Source organism: Cyanidioschyzon merolae, chromosome 11, assembly GCF_000091205.1.
Source record: "Cyanidioschyzon merolae strain 10D DNA, chromosome 11, complete genome".
Lineage (NCBI taxonomy): Eukaryota > Rhodophyta > Bangiophyceae > Cyanidiales > Cyanidiaceae > Cyanidioschyzon > Cyanidioschyzon merolae.
In genome coordinates, this window is record NC_010137.1 from 333,328 (window position 1) to 351,082 (window position 17,755).

Consider the following 17,755-nt stretch of genomic DNA (forward strand, 5'->3'; position numbering starts at 1 on the left):
ACGTCCTCAGTGTATTCGAGGTATCAGCGGGAATCATTTGGTGTAGGCGTAATGCTCCGTCGATGCTGCTAGCGCCGAGTCAAGGACAGTCCTCGGGTGGCTGCAGTGAACCCGTGAGCGTCCGCTTTGTATGGGCGGCATTCATCCATACGAGAATCGTTTCCTGGAAACATTCGACACTGCCTCAAGTACATTGGGCTCCCTAATGGACATGCAGCATCGGCAATGACACGATACGCTCGGTGATCCAAGCATGTATTCAAGGTTCATATGGAATGTATGTGTGCACATAGTGGAAAGCATGTACTTGTCGAACGCGATGCTTCACGACGCGCTGTGTATACCCGATTCCTGGCCAAGCTACAAAGCTCCGTGCATGAAGCAGCGTCGTTACACCCGAAAAAAGCGTCCATGATCGACATTCGCATCATCGCATCATTGATTCGAGTCCATCTGGGAGCGTGTTCACGGACCAGAGACACTCCGTCGGTGCTGAAGTATACAATTCTGGTGCGATAGGCGCCTCGCCTGGGACGATGTGCCGGACATCCGTTCAGAGTCGCTCGCAGTGTGGACAAACGCCCAGTTTTGATGAAAGTCTGCATGATCATGCGCCCGAGGCAACTGCGCAACACCACACGAAACGCCACGGGGTCATTTCCGATACGGCACGCAACTCAGCGACGCTAATACGAGGTTCGGCAATCCTAGAGGCAGAGCGCCTCACCGAAAACTGCCTGAGGTCGTACGTTGCCTCCATTTCTGGCAAACGCTGCGTACCCATGAAGCGTAGCGCACCATGAAGCCGGTGTCGCATTGCTCTACCTCGTCTTGGCGAGATTCAGCAACACGGTTATCCAAAAACAAAGCCGCACATTTGCTTCCCGTTGACAGGCTTCCGTGTTGCGTCCCAAGCACGTCAAACGCTGCACGTCGTGTTGACGTTGCCGGCAGTGCAGCGCGCTGCAACATCGAACGTACGAAGCACCCGATCTCTACGCTGACTTTCCGCGCTGCTCGGGGTATTCTCGTTTCCATTGCTGGTATCAGCAGGTTCACCTGCACGTTGTCAATGGAAGCGTGATTGCGCTCTGCAATCATAGCGACTGTCGTTCATTCGCCGCAGCTGCAGCCGTTCTCGCCGACCATGACAAAGTCGTCCGCGGATTTGACGCACCCACATGGTGCGATTCCTCGCTATCCGTATCGGAGAACGAATCCGTGTCTGAATCATTCTCTATAGGCTGTTGCTCCCTCGGTACCAGTCCGAGAAAGCGCAGAACGGCCGCAACAGGCGGCAATCGGAGCGAGAATGGTGTCAGAGCAAGCAGTAACAAGAGACGCCAGAGGCCCAGGATTCGCTGCAGCCACTCTGTGAACCAGGACTTGGGTCGAAAGTGTTGCAGAGCACCCCGCAACTCCTCTCTTAAAAATGTTAGATTATAAACGAGTCCAAACACGCTGTCAAAGAGAATATGGATGGTGCGCATATTCTCCTCCAGAATACCGGTTACTCGTGCGATTGCGTGCATAACGTTCTGCAGGGTCGCCATTGCCGACTGACCGGGAGCCATGACGGACTGGAGCACCCCCAGCGCCTGAGATGTTGTCGAGTGCCCGTCATTCACGACACCATTGGTGAAACGGCTCGCTAGTGCTGCGTACCCGCCATAGAGCCCAGAACCGAGACCTCCGTAGTACGTCCCCGGGCCGTAAAAGTTCCCCAGATAACCGCCACCCATACCGTAGCCTCCGTAGTAGCCCCCGGTATAACCAGCACCACCGTAGCCACCTCCGTAGCCACCACCGTAGCCACCTCCGTAGCCTGGCAGCATTGTGGTCGCTTGTCGAGGCGTGCTCGTTGCACCTTGGCTAGTCTCTGGTGCAGTTCCTTGGTTGCCCGAAACACCGGCGTGATTCGCCTCAGACGACGCCATGAACGCTGTGTGCTGTCCTGCTCAATTCAAAGGCACACACGATGCCCACGCAGTCTCGCTACCATGTACACAGAACACCCACTTTTTTAGGAACACGTCACAGCGTGCAAAGCTCGAGACGCGTTCCCGGAAATGTCGAGGCCAGGGCGCTGCGCACGACACCGCCTTGCGACGTGCCGCCTCTCGTCGTCGTGAAACCCTCGAAAAGCGGTACGTTTGCCGCGTTCGTGTTGCTTGGGAGGAGGCGTCTCGTCTTTCGCGTGAGCAAGAGCTGTAGATGCACGACGGTGAGCGTGTGAATGTATGAGCGTGGTTCAGGTGTTTGAATACGGTAATCAGCGAAACGCTTTAGCACCACAGGGCAATGGACTCGCTTTTCGTTCTGTAGTTCTCTTGCTTGGCGAACAGTTTTGAATATACGAACAGTTTCACTAAAACTGTCTTAAGACGAAAAGATGCACCGAAAAAAACCAGGAATGATGGCCATTGCGTTCTGAACAGAAGCGGGACACCTTCACGTGCACCTGCACCTGTCCGGTACTCGAACGCCACCTCGTCGTGAAGCGCAGGCATAAGCTTGCGTATCCAACGCGATAACCTGTCGCTATCGGGTGCTCGCACTATCTTGTATCGGGCTAGCTCACATCGAGCGCACACATACACACAAACTCGCCACGTTTACAACACGCTCAGGATGCAGGTTGATCTCAGAGACTTGCGGCGACGGGCTCATGACGCCACCACTCGACCAAGCTGCGGCGTACGCAGACACATGTTGTACCATCGGGCACTGGAGCGCGTGATTCACCACCCCGTATTGGAAATGGGCGCTCTCGACTGCCCTAGCTCCAACCGTGACACCGTAAACGCTCATGACGACTGCTCGAGGGCGGCGGCGATCGCCTCCAAGTTATCCTGATTCATATCCTCGGCCATGGCGAGGATGTCAAGTCGATTCATTGCGATTGCAGCGGTTCGCAAATATGACCAAATGTGCAATGCTCTAGGATTGCGCTGCAGCGCCTGAATATAATATCGAATGGCCTGCGGGTACGAGCCCTGGTTCGCATACGAGGTACCCACATTGACCCAGGCTCGTACAAAGTTCGGTCGCCGATCAATGGCGCTGCGGTAGGCTCTGAGCGCCTCCATACTCCGAAAATGGTTGGCTAGCGTCGCCCCCAGACGGTTCCATAGGCGGTAGTCATCGGGGCGGAGCTCCACAGAACGGCGGAAAGCTAAAACCGCTGCGTCGTAATCGCGCATCAACGAGTGCACCACACCGAGCACCGAGTAGAGGTCGGCATCGCGCTGAGCATCGTTATGACGACTGAGAAGATCCTGGACTCTCTCCAGCAGCGCCCGTTGTCGTGCATACAACTCGTCGACTTGACTGGTGGGCGTGGGATACGTTTCGTCCGCAGGTGACGCAGAGGAAACCGGTGCAGCCCGGGCAGAGGCAGGTTGCACCTGCGCACTAGGATGCAGATCCAACCATTGCTGCAGATATCTTAACGCTTGGGATGGATTCAGCTCATTGGTATACGAAACCCCGAGACATAAAAGCGTATCTGCGATCATATCGTCGCCCTGTGCTTCATTGTGTTCACATTCCAGGGCTCGTTTCAAGCTGGCGATGGCCTGTGGATCCTGGTCAGACTCCGCATGGGCGACGCCCAGAAAATACCATGCGCGTGAAAGTTCTCGGTCGAGTTTGACGGCCGCCTCGAAGGCCATAATCGCCTCGGCAAGTCGACCTTCTGCGTACAAGCGCTCGCCTTCCGCAAGCGCTGCCAGTGCTGCAGCCCTGTTGTCAGCGGTCTGCGATTCGCGTCCCTCGTCTGTGAGGTAGCGATTCTCCTCGGCGGTGTACTGAAAACGATAAGCTGTATCGTTCATCGCTCTCCCGTACGCATGTAAATAGTCGTCGTCGAATGTGTCGTCTAGATCGACGCGTGCTTGACGGAGCAGTTCCTCGAAAGACAGACTCGAAGGCGTCTCAGCGTCAACGCTCGCAGCAGGTGCATCTGTCGAGACCTGCGTATGCGCTGTGGCTTGTACATCGCGCTGCTCTGCTTGTCCTAAACTTGCAGAAGTCGCACTCTGTTCCAGCTCGTCGCGTTGCTGGTCGGTTTGGTGCACCTGTTCAGTCTGCGTTTCTGGAGCCCGGCTCACATTACTCCAGTTCGAGGCAAAATTCTGCGGGCCGTAAAATGATGTGTAGCGCGGAGCGTACGCTGACCTGTATGGACCGCTCCAGGCCATAGGACGCATGCCTGGCTCCAGGTGCTGCTGCGCTCTACCCGAAGCAGTGCTCGCCCAAGCACGGTCAAGCGGTGGCGCTGCCGACATCCCACCGTGGTGCTTCGGTGCAGCACCAAACTGGGATGTGTTCCAGGCAGCTTGCATGGAATGAAACGAATTCGGTAGATGCGTCTGTGCAGCCTGGCCGTGTGCGGGCACTGGTCCAGCGCCGTGTACCTGAAGTCTCCCAAACTCCGCTACAAGTGCAGGCGGTGGCGCTAGTGCGCCTGCACCCTGCAAAGGCACGCCCCGCGCGGCAAGCTCCGCAGCGAGCTCAGGCGGAAGCGGCAGTTCTAGAGCCGCTTCGCCAGGTCTCGGACCCACGAACACAGGACCCTGGTTCGTTGGTGCTGGCCCCCAGGCACGCTCGCGGGTCCCAGCCGCGGCACCGAGTTGCCCGAGCCAGGCACCCGCGCCATCTGGCACAGCACTGCCTCCGCTCGCTGAGCGACCTTCAACTCTGGCCGCAGAGACGTCATCTGGAGCGCAGACTTGTGACGGGGCCGCAGCCGGGTGCCACGAACTAGCCATGCTGCGTAGGCTTCAACCCTGTGCACCAACGACAGTACCAACGCTCTGAAACGGTCGAGTCAACCAGGTGAACGTTACGGAACCGCAGTCTTCCAGGAGAAAACTCCCTGAGGTGAATTGAAAGGGTAAACAAGCTTGAAGTTTAGGCTGTGCAAGTCTCCAGCGCTGATATGCACCAACGCACAAGTCAGTTGTGAAGAATGGCAAGAACTAGTACGTCAGGAATGCGCTGAGGATGAACGAGGCGTGGCAACGCCCTGCTAGTCGATAGTTGCCTTTTATGACGTATGATCTAGTATCCTAGTTTGTACCCTGGAAGAGCGATTCCTATCGACTACGAAAGAAAATCTGAACTTGTCTATCAAAAAACGAACACAATCCACGAATAGAAGGCTAGGACTGCTTTCGGGGTTCAGTGCTGCTGGGTCGAGAAGGCGACCCGCGGGATACTGGACTTTTCGGTGGGCGCTCGCCTTGCCACCAAACGCACCACGATGAACGGCGTACGGAGACACAATGGCACTGCCGTACCCGTCCGAAAGTCGGCTCGAGGCACCGTTCACCCGAAGCGGTGACGTCTTTCGTGGCAGTTTCGCTCTCCGCAAGTTGGTGCAAGCAGGCTAGCTGGCGCGGAACGACGCACTTGGGGAACGCAACGACCTGGATGTAATCTGGGTGCCAGGCGCCCTGCTCCTTGTCGCGTGAAGCAGGCTTTAAAATCAAACTGTGCGGGCTTTGAAAAGGCAACCACCACTGTGGGAGCGCGTCGAGCACTGGCCCAGCGTGCTTGACTCTTGACTATGAAACGGTTCGTTCCGTTCATCGAGCTAAACCTGCTGTTGACCACTTTTGGGCGTCGTCTTTTCCAGCATGCGACAGAAGCGAATCTCTGTGCAGTGTAGTGCGGGAAAGGCACGAGCGCTCCGTTCAGTTACTGGGCATCTTCAGCAAAACGAAAAGGGCTCTTCTACGAATAAACTTGTAGGCGTCGCATGGTGATCATGAGCACCGTCGAATGTACCGTAATCACCGCTAGGCAGACAAATGATGACGTGGACGATAGGGATGGAGACCTGCTCCAATCTCTAGACGGCAATGCGCTCTTCAGCAGGAGAGCCAGAGCTGGACGCTTTCTGAACCACCTTCTGTGAGGTTTGGTAGCTTCGCAGCATTGCAAGATCCTCCTCAAGGCCAACGTCGTCCTCTGGATAAGCAGGGCCACCATGACGCGAGGTATCATTCCCAAGAATTCCCACCTCCGGCGGGACGCGTAGCAGGCCGAGAAACCTGAGGATCAAGAAGTAGCCGCCGATATTCATTCCCACAAACGGCCAAACGTAGAGAATCTCCGTCAGCTGAGCAGCGAGCTGCTTTCCATAGCCATAGAATACACCCCCCTGAACCATCGTACGAGCCATAAACCATGGCGACGGTATCAGGCTTTGCGAAAAAGCCGGGAATGAGGACGCACCGTGTGCCTCCGAACGCGTGGACGGTAACGGCGCCGAGCGGGTCATCGATACGCAGCCGCTGGATGAGCTTATCGCCGAAAACCCAAATCCATCCCGCAATAACCCCGCAACACAGCGCCGAGTACGTCGGAATGGTCGAACAGGGAGATGTAACCGCCACTGTGTCGCTGATAGAGCCATTCACCATGGAGGCGCAGTCAAAGTACTTGTCCACGAATCGCGCGATAATCAGCGTCGTGATCCCAGCAGATGCAGATAAAACGAGTGTGTTCACAGCAGCGAGCGCTACCTGACCTGCATTCGAGTACACTGTCGGTACACCGTTCTTATTGAAGCCACCGCGCACTGCGCTACCAACCTTACCACCATCCGCGTATGATAACACACCCAGCTGCGAACCCGGATTGAAACCGAACCATCCGAACCACAGCAGGAGACCACCGAGCACAATCAACGAGATGTTATGACCGGGAATGGGACGGACCTTCCCGTTTTCATCGAAACGCCCAATTCGAGGTCCGATGATCACTGCACTGACGAGTGCTCCAGCACCGCCAGTGATATGCACCACGCCGCTGCCAGCAAAGTCAATGGAGCCCGCGGTACCGTAGAAGCCAAAGCTGCCGATGATATGACCGGTCGTTGGATTTGTGACTTTGTTGTAGAACAGATTCAGCCATCCGTTGGCGTTCCAGATGGCATGAGAGATCACTGGGTAGACAAAACCCATCATGAGTGCAACGAACCCGATGTAGGCGAACACGCGAACCCGCTCACAGATCGCTCCGGCAACAATGGACGCGGCTGTCAGGCAGAAAGTGAACTGGAACCACCACAAGAGAACCGGTAAAAGGTCGAACGCAAGGGGAATGGTGGAATACCACATTGTGGAGTAGACAGACGTCGTCAGACGTCCGTGGAAAAGTCTTCAATGATTGGACAAAGAGGGTGCTGTTGTATGCGCCTCCTCCACGAGCGACACTGAGGCGGCCGACTGCATCAGCTCCCCCGAGAACAAGTGCTATCCACGTTCTTTTCGAGTTCGATCGTACGTGGAACGGGTTCCATGCTCCGCCAACAATCATATATGCTTTGATGATTTCGTCCGAAGCAAGCCTCATCAACTGAAAAAAGCAAACCAACGTCCCGCTGCTGTGTATCGTTACTGATGTTCCAGGAACGCTGTCGTTACGAGTTTGGTGAAAGATCACCGTGCGTGAACTAGGAGTCTGTTGCAATTGTATCCCAGTGTGTTCTGGACCATGCGAACAAGCTCTCGGGAATCAGAGATGCCTGTGGTGGCAACTTCTATGATCCTGTTTCCTCCTCCTGTAAGACGATCAACGGGTCGTGTTCTACGATTAACCGCAACCGCTCTTTGATAATACAGGTTTTTGTCCCAAAGCGCATATACATGTTTGTTTCAGGCTTCCTCAACCATCAGCGTACTGTGTTATGTGTGACGAGAAAGAGGAATCCCGTCCTGCTTTCACTGTTCAGTAAAGAACATATATCATATAGGCAATTCTTCGACATCGATAGGATACGTTGCACCGTGATTCCGATCCCCAGCTATACACCGCAGCGCATGTGAAACAAACTTGAGAATCAAGTCCATGAGTCGCTGCTCGCGCCCCAACGAGACGATTGTTCTAGAGTATCCGGAGCTTGCGCTGCTGCATTGACATGCGTACCCATGGACAGGACTGACAGCAGAGACAAACCAGCTAACATAAGCGCGTTCAATGCTAGTCGGTTGCGTGTCTGCTGCACAACATCGTGCCGACCATGCGTACGGCATTGGTCAGCGTATAACAGGTTTGAGCGCACAGCTTGCACCATAGGTCTAGTGACGGGAATCGTCACCGTGGTATCGTGTGGGTCATGCACGGGGTACTGCTGGCGCTGTCCACTCATGCTGTTGGCGTGAAGGTGATCCAGGAAGCACGCCAGAGCGCTGCGTTTCACAGGAACCGTCATATAAAAAGCATGTTCATACGCAGATCATGTGTCGGTATGCGTTTCCGGTGAAGGTGATCCAGGAAGCACGCCCGAGCGCTGCGTTTCACAGGAACCGTCATATAAAAAGCATGTTCATACGCAGATCATGTGTCGGTCTGCGTTTCCGGTGAAGGTGATCCAGGAAGCACGCCAGAGCGCTGCGTTTCACAGGAACCGTCATATAAAAAGCATGTTCATACGCAGATCATGTGTCGGTCTGCGTTTCCGGTGAAGGTGATCCAGGAAGCACGCCAGAGCGCTGCGTTTCACAGGAACCGTCATATAAAAAGCATGTTCATACGCAGATCATTATTCGCTGATGCCTCATCATGGCCCAGACGTCCACGGACTGACACACGGAACGCAAGGCGTCTCGTTCGTCCAACAGGCGTATCGAGGCTGGCTCCATAATTCCCGAAAAAAATCCGTCTGCAGCGTGCTGTCCAGTGCTCGACTCATGGGAATCTTGTTGAATTCCGTCCTTTCAGAGAACCGTACTCGTTCCGTATCACATGAATATCGTACATGAGATACGCAATGTCATTCGAAAGGTCGCAGCGTCCATGCCGGCTGCCGGCACCCTTCGACCTCAAGCGGTGTGCAAACCAGAACACACCATCATCGGTGCCGCATTCCGGTAACGAGTCTCAGGAAGCATTCTCCACCAGCGGTGTCCGAACAGCGTGAAGCCGCTGCACAGGCGGTTCTCCTGCAGCGTGCCTGTGCTCTGCTCGGAGCTTGAAGCTGCTAGAAGCGGCACGTTACAGCGCGTTTGGAGATACGTACGGGAACGTAGCGCCTGGTTGTTGTTTCTCTGGAACGCTACCCATCATGCTCATTGGACGTCACCGGATGCATAAGCAATGCGGGTTATCGATGCTGCGATTCCAGTAATCCCAAAAGTCATGACAAGCTCGACTCGTAGAGCAGCGCTTGCCCTGAATGCACCCGAGGTTCGATCCAGCGTGGCGGCACGAGGGCAAGGGCGTGGCTTTGGTGACAACCACGTTGCGCTCGCTTCTCCGCAGACGCTGGTGCCGGTAAACGCCTGTGGTACGTCTGCGGAGCATGGAGACCGAGTTGTATCGAGAGAGCGCACTTTTCTCCTGGGATGAGGTTGCGACCTGGACAACGCGTAGTTTGGCTACAGGGAGGACCGCGGAACCCGAGTCCATCGCTAGCCCTGGTGGGCCGACTGCCTCCCAGGGCGCAACGCAAACAGCGCTCGAAGCTAGCAGCGGGCGGGTTGTGGACGCGGGCGCGGTGTTTGGCGCTCCCGTACGAGACTCAGAGGCAGGTTTCAATGACGAGTACATCGAGGTGCTCATCTGGAGGCTTTTGCGTCACAAGGAGCGGGATCGGGCTGGTGCCTCGCTTTGGCTCGAGATCGCCCGGAAACGTTTCTACGGTTCTATGCAAAAGTTTCCAGATCCAGGGGCTCTGGGAAACCTGTCGACTTTGCAAGCGACGCTTGCTCAAGTCTTACACGGAGAGCGGTGGCGTCTACTGGACGAATCCATCTCCGCCGTGGTCTTTGGTGCGGACCCGAGCTGGTGCTACCTCCTCGTTGCGGGTACTCGACTTGTCTGCGTTCGACTGAGCGCGCTCAAGTCAGCCCAGACAGAAGTTGTTGCTTACGAGTACAGAAACGGGTTGGGTGTAGGCACAGCGCTTTCGTCCGAACGAGTGATGCGAACACCTGGAAGCATGCGTCGGGAATCTGTTCAGGAAAGCCACCTCGATACCGAGACGGCGGATATGCGTTACTTTTCCATGGAGACCTACGCCCCATTTCCCTCGAACACAGTTCAGACGCTGCACTTGCCGACCGAAGTTTACGCAATCCAAGCCTTGGAGGATGCGCCGCACGCTTTTATTGCGTTCGCACGAAGTGGGCATCTATTCCGTATCGAAATCATGCAGCCTACGGGAATGGATGTGACAAACGTTTCATACACGCTGACGACGCTCGCATCCCCGAAGAGTTTCCGTAATTTCGGTCCAGCAAAGAGGATACTGCAATCACTGAAAACGCCGGGGCGCCTGGGGGCCACGGCGGGAGCCTCCACACCAACCCGCGTATCTCCGCTGGGAGTGGAGAGGCGGACGCCTTGGCTTGCCAGCAGCAGGTCTGCAGGTCGCGCTTTTGGACAAGTTCCGATCGTTGCAACTTGTGCGATGCGTGGCCACGTGTTGATGCTCGACATGGAGGGCATTTTTCGACTGTGGGACCTGGGCAACCCGCAGGTCTTTGTTGAGTCGGTGCCCTGGCGTGCCTCGCTGGCGTCATCGGGGAGTTTCGGCTTGGTGCCGCATACGCATTCTGTGGAGATAGCTGCGCCAAACGGAGTAATGGCCTCATTTTTAGCCGTCGTCTCTGTTTTGGACGCAAGCGGCCTGTTGCGTTTGCAACTCATTCATGTCGTCTTGCGGCGCGCTGCTGAGGAAAACAGCACGCCCACCGGTCTGGAACTCACCACACAGCTCTTGGCTGATGCGGAGGCGCCTGCGGAAGAGCTGACGACGTGCTGCTTCTGGCAATCGCAGCAGGCACTCTGTCTGGGCTGGGCAAACGGCAGTATCACCTTGATACCGGTATCCGCTGATGCTATCTCATCGGCAAGTACCCGGGAAGCCTCGGGAGAGCCCTGGTGGTCATTCTCACTGAAGCCGGTCTACAGTATCGCTGCCGAGGATGAGATAGATGCGGACCTCCATCTGCAAGGCGCCCTGGATCGGACACCGGGACGCGACCCGGTAGAGCGTATTCTAGCGCCGCATCGTTTCCCCTGGGGCACTGTCTACCGGGTACTGCAGCGTTCGCTCCGCAGCGAGCAAGATGCTGCAAATACCTCTGCCGTGACGTCGGAGTACGCACTGGATCAAAGCATGTCACCGTGGACGTTATCGGCGTCGCCGTGCCTCGTTCGGTATCTGCGGGAGCGCCTGGTCGAGCTCGCAACACAGGATCCCGCGACGATGGATCGCTTCCTTCGTCGCGTTCGCATGTTTTACCTCGAAAACGACGCGTCCGTTCTACAGCTGCAACCGATGCCTCTTTTGGATGCATTCAGCCTTGTCGTGCATCCCTGGGGTGCCGCCGTACTCCGCCTCTGTGATGCGTCGGAGTGCCTGTTTTTCCGGAGTCGCGATCATTCGTTCAGCACCAATCAGGGCGATGCGCTGCCCTGGATGACTTTCTTGAGTAGGCTGCTTGTCGAGCGCTTCAATGCTTCACGCTGCGATGCCTCGATTGGTGGATCAACGCCAGCGCTGGAGCCACTTGCATCGCCACCGGCCTTGCTGCAACAGGACGACTCGGCAGCGCTGCTGCATCACCTGTGGGATATCGTGACTGGTCCATGTCTGCTGACCGCGGATGCTCTACAGCGCCTCCAACCGCCACCTGGCCTGCTAGCAGTCGTGCAGGCTACAAGTCTGCCGCAAATTGCCTACGTGCGGCGGACTTTTGCTGGCATTGGCGCGAATCTTGCCGCGCTAGGGCAGCAGCAGCAGCAGCAGCAGCTAAATTTCTGGAATCACCAGGAACGGCTGTGGGACTTGGCACTGCGCATCAGCACCAGCGCCGAGCTAAGCGACCAGTACGGACACCATTTCGTGGAACGAATGCTCGGGAACGGCGAGTGGCTCGTTTGGCTGAAAATGCAGCACGCGCTCAGCACAGACTCTGTTAACGCCAACGCAAGCGCGTCTGCCGGCTCTGCCACCTGGTTGACGCTGGTACCGCTGCTGATACGGCCGAGTCCTTCGATGGTACGTCTTCTGGTAGAGAAGGCGCCGTTGCACTGGGCGCTGCTCCTGATCGATTCTTTCTATGAGAATGAGATGCCTGCGGTTCGTGCTCATGTGGCAGGCCTCATCGCACTGCAGCGCTGGCGTGAGGAGCGGCAAACGGATCCAGTGTCGCCTTTTGTTGAGGCGTGGACGGAGCTCCAGCAGAAGCAGCGGCCACTTGATCTGGAACTCTTACCACAACTCGTTGGAAGTATGAGCGGTGCACTGGATTACGCAGAACGCATGGTGGAGTTTCTCGAGGATCAACAGGCGCATGAGGCAGCCTGTCAAATGGCGCGAGTCGCCCTTGCGACCCTAAGGGCAGAGCGCCATGTGCAAGCAGGAGGCGAGCCTCAACCGGGCCTCGTTTCTGTACGTGAACGAACCGAGCGAGAAATCACCCAGACTCAGTTGGGATTCTTTCTATTCATGCGGGCACTGGATACGAACGCGCTCGACGAGGCGCTCTCGGTGCTCGTGAAGGATCTCCGGGAATCGAGTGCGCCTCAGACCCGTGATGCGCTCTATCTCCTGCTACAAAAAGCCATCGAAATGAAAGGAATGCCGTGGTTGCTGGCTCAATCCCTACCACCTCTGTGCTTTCTGCGCTCTGCTGAGGCGCTTTGGCGCCTCGCGACCGCCTGTGATCTGGAGCGTGCGGGTTCACTGTACGAGACGACGTGTGCTGTTTACATGACTCGGAACGAATGGTGGCTGGCAGCGTGCGTCGCCGTTGACTGGGCCGAGCGTACTCGTCAAGCACTGGACGCGGTACCAGCGGCACAGCAAGCGCAGTTGCTGGTCGACGCTTCAGCCGCTGGCGAGTCTGAACGCGTCACATGGCTCCTGGAGCAACGTCAGTGCGCGTTACAGCTCGCGCTCTACCTGCTCAAGCAGGCCGGGGACAAAGCCGTTCCCGTCACTCCGTCCTGGGTGATGGTCCAAGAGGCTGACATTCGTCGGGCCTGGTTGCTCGTTCGCTATCAACGTGCACTGCGACGTCAGCTGAATGCATCGGGGCACAGCAGCGGAAACTTGCGTTTCCTATTCGAGACCAGCGATGCGGCAGCTCGATCCGTGGCGTATCAGCTTGTCGCTAGTCCACATCGTTTCGATGGTGAGAGCGGTATCATGGCAGCTCTGAGGCTCACGTGTTTATGGTGGAACGAAGCTACTGCTGCTACTGCTGCATCTTCTGATGCGGCGGCTCCAAGCATGGCGCTCGCTGATGTTCGTCGCGAGACTGCTCGTATTATTCGCCTTGCTGTCGAGCGTGTGCAACCTTTATATGATGAACATGCAGCGGCTGATGCTGCGCTCGTCCAGATCGACAAGGAACTCGAAGCGGCCCTCAATTACGCTGCTTTGACCGCGCGAACTGGGTACGTTTTCACTCCTGCTCTGGAGGCCTGGATTCAGTGCACTGGCAAGCCCATGCAGACCGCTAGCTCCGAGCGCAGAACGAATTCCCAGGGAATAGCTACAGAGCGCTTGCCGAACAGGGACCTGGACCCTGCTGCGATACCAACGTCAACTGCGGAAGCGAGGATACCCAGTCGCAAACAAAGCGATGACGCGAGCGAGTCCAAACCGGCGCCGTCCACCTTCAAAACGAAAGTGACAGTGGGCATCGCTTCGGCACCACGTTGGCTAGTTGATGCCGTGGCCCTGCGCGAGAACCACCTCGAGTCTATGCTGAAGCTGCTGATACAAAAGCAGCTCTATGCTGACGCTGCTCAACTCGTTGTCTTGCGCTTGGAGTGCAGCAGCCCTCGGCGACACCCTATCTATCTCTCACAACATGTTCTGCTTCAGCTGCGAGAACTCCTGAACGCTGCCCCGGACACCAGTGCAACCACGTCCTGAACCTAGACCGCGCTGTGCTCGCGCCTGTACCAGCAGCGGCAACCGATAGCCCGTACCGCCCGAGCGCGATTCTCCCGCCATACGGGCACTGATTCGGATACCTTACGAGCCGGGACGCTTCTGATTAGCGCGATGCGCTTCAATGCGTTGCGTAAGTTCCACCTCCAGGTCGCCCAGTTTGTGACCCACAAACGCGCCGCCCGCTGCGAAGAGCACGTGCTCCCAGGGTCGCCGCATCAACGGCAGCTTTTGGAGTGCGTTTGACATAAGTTGCACTGCTAAACCAAACAGCGCCCCAGACCAAGCACTTACCATCGCCAGCACTAGGTGTCTAAGGAACCAGCTCGACGGGTCTCGTGACGCTTCTTCAACGATGACGCGAGCGTTTGTTCCGATCCTACACTGAGCAAGGGGTGTTGCAGCGGCGCCAGCGGATGCGATCGGCAAATCGGTGGACCTTGTCCTTAAATTATAAATATGTACAGTTTAATACAGTTACGATCGAAGCGACCATGCAGGGTCGCATGCGCAACGCGGATACGATGGCACCTATCTAGCCACCTTGATCCATACGTTTCCGAGCCTTATACGACCCGCTGCCTACTATCGGTTTCTGCTTCTCTTTATTCACTTCGAGTATCGAAGGTTACCTCAGAGAATTCGATCGCGACAGTTCCGCGGGTCACGTCTTCGGTACCACATATCGTCTGATAGGGATGGCGGTGTTGAAGTCGCGGCTCAAGCACTTCATACACATCTATTGCCGCAGCTTGAATGCACCATTGCAAGAATTGCCAGACTTTGTGCCCACTGTGCTATCTGGTGCTGTGCCAGCTCTCCGCGCTTTTCTACCGCTCAAGCGTACCGCTGCGCTCTCTCCATCGCCCAGCGTTTTCGGGACCATTCGAACAAGCTGTTGAGCAGAAGAGGCACCTGTGGCGACTATGATCGTTGCTTTTGCTTTCCATACGGTGGTGAACGGGTCGTTTGCTACTATCTATCGTTACCACACTGTTCCAATACGAGCTCTGGGCGCAGAGCGCATCCTCTTCGTGCTTTCAGTGTTCCTTAACCGTCTGCATACTGTGTTATGACTGACCTGATGGAGGAATGCTGCACTCCATGCGCTGTTCAGCAAAGAATAGATTCTATACACAATTCGACTCCGATCCATAGCATACATTGTAACGTGATATTGATCTTCTGCAGTACAAGGCTGCGAGTACGAAACAGAAATGAGTTGGTAGACTCTCCGACTGTGCGGCAGCAATCAACCAATATATACAGTTCCATACCATACTATGTAGACTGGGGCTGCGTCTAACGGGCACCTCGGCGGAACCCGTTGCAGAGCGGCGCGCGCCATCAGTGCTCTACCGCCGCCGCCGCCGCCGCCGCCGCCGTCGATGCTGCCTGCCGCCGCTCGTGCCTTCAATCTCAACGAGCGCCGACACGCCTCGTTTGGCAGCGTGTGGAAACCAACGGTGCGAGGTAGTCTCTGCGTTTATCCATAACGCTGTTCCGAACTCGTGACGCATGTTCACTATACCGACTAATTGGCACGCACTAGTCTGGTCGCATACAGCGTCAAGGACCCGGTTTCCGGGCAGTGCGAGCTTCGCGAAGCGACCTGAGCACGGCACTGCGGCCTCGTTACCGGTACAGAAACCGAGGCGTAACGCGCTCTTATCGGCACAATGGCGCGAATCAAAACGCTCCTGGTCTTCAACGGCTATTACTCGGGAAACAATGACCCCACTAGAGCTTCCGTTCTTGCGACTTAGCCGAATGGCGGCTGGCGACGCTCCTAGGTCAGCTGCAGTGACGCCTGACTCAGCGACGCCGGTAGCGGAACTCGTCAACGTGTCGTACCACGTTCGGGAGCACTTTCCTGTCATTGAAGATATCTCGCTAGCCCTGCACCGCTACGAAATTGTATGTCTTGTGGGGCAGTCGGGTTCCGGAAAATCGACCATATTGCGCCTCTTCGCTGGCTTGGTGCAGCCGACGCGCGGTACCGTGTACTTTGCAGGGAAGCCGCTGCGTGGCGTAAACCCCAATGCAGCCATTGTCTTTCAAAACTTTGCGTTATTCCCGTGGCTCACGGTGGTGGAAAACGTGATGCTGGGTCTGGGATCCGAAATCCCTCTAGCCGAACGCCGTCGACAAGCGACTGCGATCGTCGATATGATTGGACTCGATGGCTACGAGAATGCGTATCCGCGCGAATTATCAGGTGGCCAACGCCAACGCGTAGGATTCGCACGAGCGCTGGTAACCCATCCGACGCTGTTGCTGCTGGACGAACCGTTTAGTGCACTGGACGTGCTTACTGCAGAGAACCTGCGCTCTGAGCTCCTGAACCTTTGGACGCATGGCTCGATGCCGACGCAGAGTATCCTCATGGTCACGCATGGCATTGAAGAGGCTGTATCCCTGGCGGATCGCATTGTCGTCTTGGGCAAGGGTCCAGGCCGTATACGGGCTGAAATCCCGGTACGTCTCCGCCATCCACGGGATCGCAAGTCGGATGCATTTCAGGAGCTCGTCGATCGGGTATATAAAATCATCAGCGACGAGGTTACGCTTCCGGTAGATGCTGTGGACCAAGTCACGTCGGTTACAGAGCGTTCAGGAAGAGGCGGTGCAACGGCATCGGATTCTCGCGTGCTCGTGTCGCCACCGGATCGTGCGCAAAGTCAACGAGGCTCTATTGCCAGCACCGAGCAGGAAACCCAGAATCGAGCTGGTGATAACGCTGCCGCCGCAAGCCCAAGCACAACGAATGACGGACAGCCAAGTGATCGTCCGTTGTCGGCAGCTGCGAAGCGCCAGCTGCTGCAAAAGGCCGCGAGGAGTAATGACGAGCGCTTGAACGAGTTCCCGGCATTACCACCGGTTCGGTTGGGATCTGTGGCGGGGCTTCTCCAGCTTCTCGCCTCAGAGAACAGCCCCGTCGTGGACCTCTATCGCTTAGGCCAGGCGCTGCAGCTCGATGTGCACGGCCTGTATCCGATCGTAGAGGCTGCGGAAATTCTGGGTCTCCTCTCTGTATCTGAAGGAGACGTGGCGCTCACTGGGGCTGGGCATGCCTTTGTTGCCGGCAGCGTCGATGATCGAAAGCGAATAGTTCGGGGAGCGCTGCTCGTGGCTCCAGATGCACGTCTCATCCAAACCATTTGTCGATTGTTGCAGCGAGCTAAGCATCGTCGCATTCCAGAGAGCCTGGTGCTCGACAGTTTACTCGATCGATACTTCGAGCCGTCCGAGTCTCGTCGTCAGCTCGACACCGCGATCGAATGGGGTCGCTATGCCGAGCTCTTTGCGTACGATAGCGTCAGCGGCGAACTCTTCCTCGAGGACGAGAACGACGCCAACACGAACGGAATGCTCGCGGATCGCCGCTCCACTGAAACCTATCAGACGGAGACGCCAAACCAACGGCCCCGGGTAACCAACGCGGGGCACTCGGTAGACACAGCGCCGGATCTGGAATAAGTCCCATCAGGGTCGACATTCCGCACAACAAACGCCTTGTTCAAAAACGGATCCATTAGAGGACGCCGCTGCCAGGGACCGCCTGTGTGGCGTTGTGCTCGAGAGCGCGCCCCATACGTTTCGTATATCGGGGCGCGTTTTACCTATTGCCTCTGTTTGGGGAGAACGAATGCATGGATGCGGGAGTAGGCGCAGCTGTGAAATCCGCTATGGCTATCGCCGCTACTATATATCGGTATCGATGGTGAGAGCGTCACTCGACGCATGTGTTTCTGCGGACGGGGTGTCGTCAGGGGTTACGGTTCGATCCAGCGACATGCAGACGCCTTCTCTACTCGTACGTTTTGCTTA

The 17,755-nt window shown here is 56.5% G+C and overlaps 6 protein-coding genes and 1 non-coding gene across 7 annotated transcripts, besides 2 other annotated features; 3 read left to right on the forward strand and 4 right to left on the reverse strand.

Annotated features, from left to right (window-relative positions):
• The first annotated feature begins 773 nt into the window (after window positions 1-773).
• Window positions 774-1,462: a sequence feature (possible transcribed region).
• Window positions 1,098-1,937, reverse strand: CYME_CMK122C (hypothetical protein; the record flags this gene model as incomplete). The annotated part of the gene is made up of 1 exon (XM_005536482.1): window positions 1,098-1,937. The coding sequence occupies one exon, from the start codon at window positions 1,935-1,937 to the stop codon at window positions 1,098-1,100; it is 840 nt and encodes a 279-aa protein (XP_005536539.1).
• A 202-nt stretch (window positions 1,938-2,139) lies between these two features.
• Window positions 2,140-3,495: a sequence feature (possible transcribed region).
• On the reverse strand, window positions 2,808-4,772 carry CYME_CMK124C (similar to peroxisomal targeting signal type 1 receptor PEX5; the record flags this gene model as incomplete). Its single annotated transcript, XM_005536483.1, has 1 exon — window positions 2,808-4,772. One exon carries the CDS (start codon window positions 4,770-4,772, stop codon window positions 2,808-2,810), a length of 1,965 nt encoding a protein of 654 aa, XP_005536540.1.
• A 280-nt stretch (window positions 4,773-5,052) lies between these two features.
• On the forward strand, window positions 5,053-6,550 carry CYME_CMK125T. Its single transcript, XR_002461380.1, has one exon. It is a non-coding gene; the product is annotated as a hypothetical transcript (transcript).
• CYME_CMK126C (probable ammonium transporter) lies at window positions 6,009-7,130 on the reverse strand (the record flags this gene model as incomplete). The annotated part of the gene is made up of 1 exon (XM_005536484.1): window positions 6,009-7,130. The coding sequence occupies one exon, from the start codon at window positions 7,128-7,130 to the stop codon at window positions 6,009-6,011; it is 1,122 nt and encodes a 373-aa protein (XP_005536541.1).
• A 2,183-nt stretch (window positions 7,131-9,313) lies between these two features.
• On the forward strand, window positions 9,314-13,906 carry CYME_CMK127C (hypothetical protein; the record flags this gene model as incomplete). Its single annotated transcript, XM_005536485.1, has 1 exon — window positions 9,314-13,906. One exon carries the CDS (start codon window positions 9,314-9,316, stop codon window positions 13,904-13,906), a length of 4,593 nt encoding a protein of 1,530 aa, XP_005536542.1.
• Window positions 13,907-14,008: 102 nt separating this feature from the next.
• On the reverse strand, window positions 14,009-14,221 carry CYME_CMK128C (hypothetical protein, conserved; the record flags this gene model as incomplete). Its single annotated transcript, XM_005536486.1, has 1 exon — window positions 14,009-14,221. One exon carries the CDS (start codon window positions 14,219-14,221, stop codon window positions 14,009-14,011), a length of 213 nt encoding a protein of 70 aa, XP_005536543.1.
• A 1,221-nt stretch (window positions 14,222-15,442) lies between these two features.
• CYME_CMK129C (nitrate ABC transporter ATP-binding protein) lies at window positions 15,443-17,404 on the forward strand (the record flags this gene model as incomplete). Its single annotated transcript, XM_005536487.1, has 1 exon — window positions 15,443-17,404. One exon carries the CDS (start codon window positions 15,443-15,445, stop codon window positions 17,402-17,404), a length of 1,962 nt encoding a protein of 653 aa, XP_005536544.1.
• Between the last annotated feature and the right edge of the window lie 351 nt (window positions 17,405-17,755).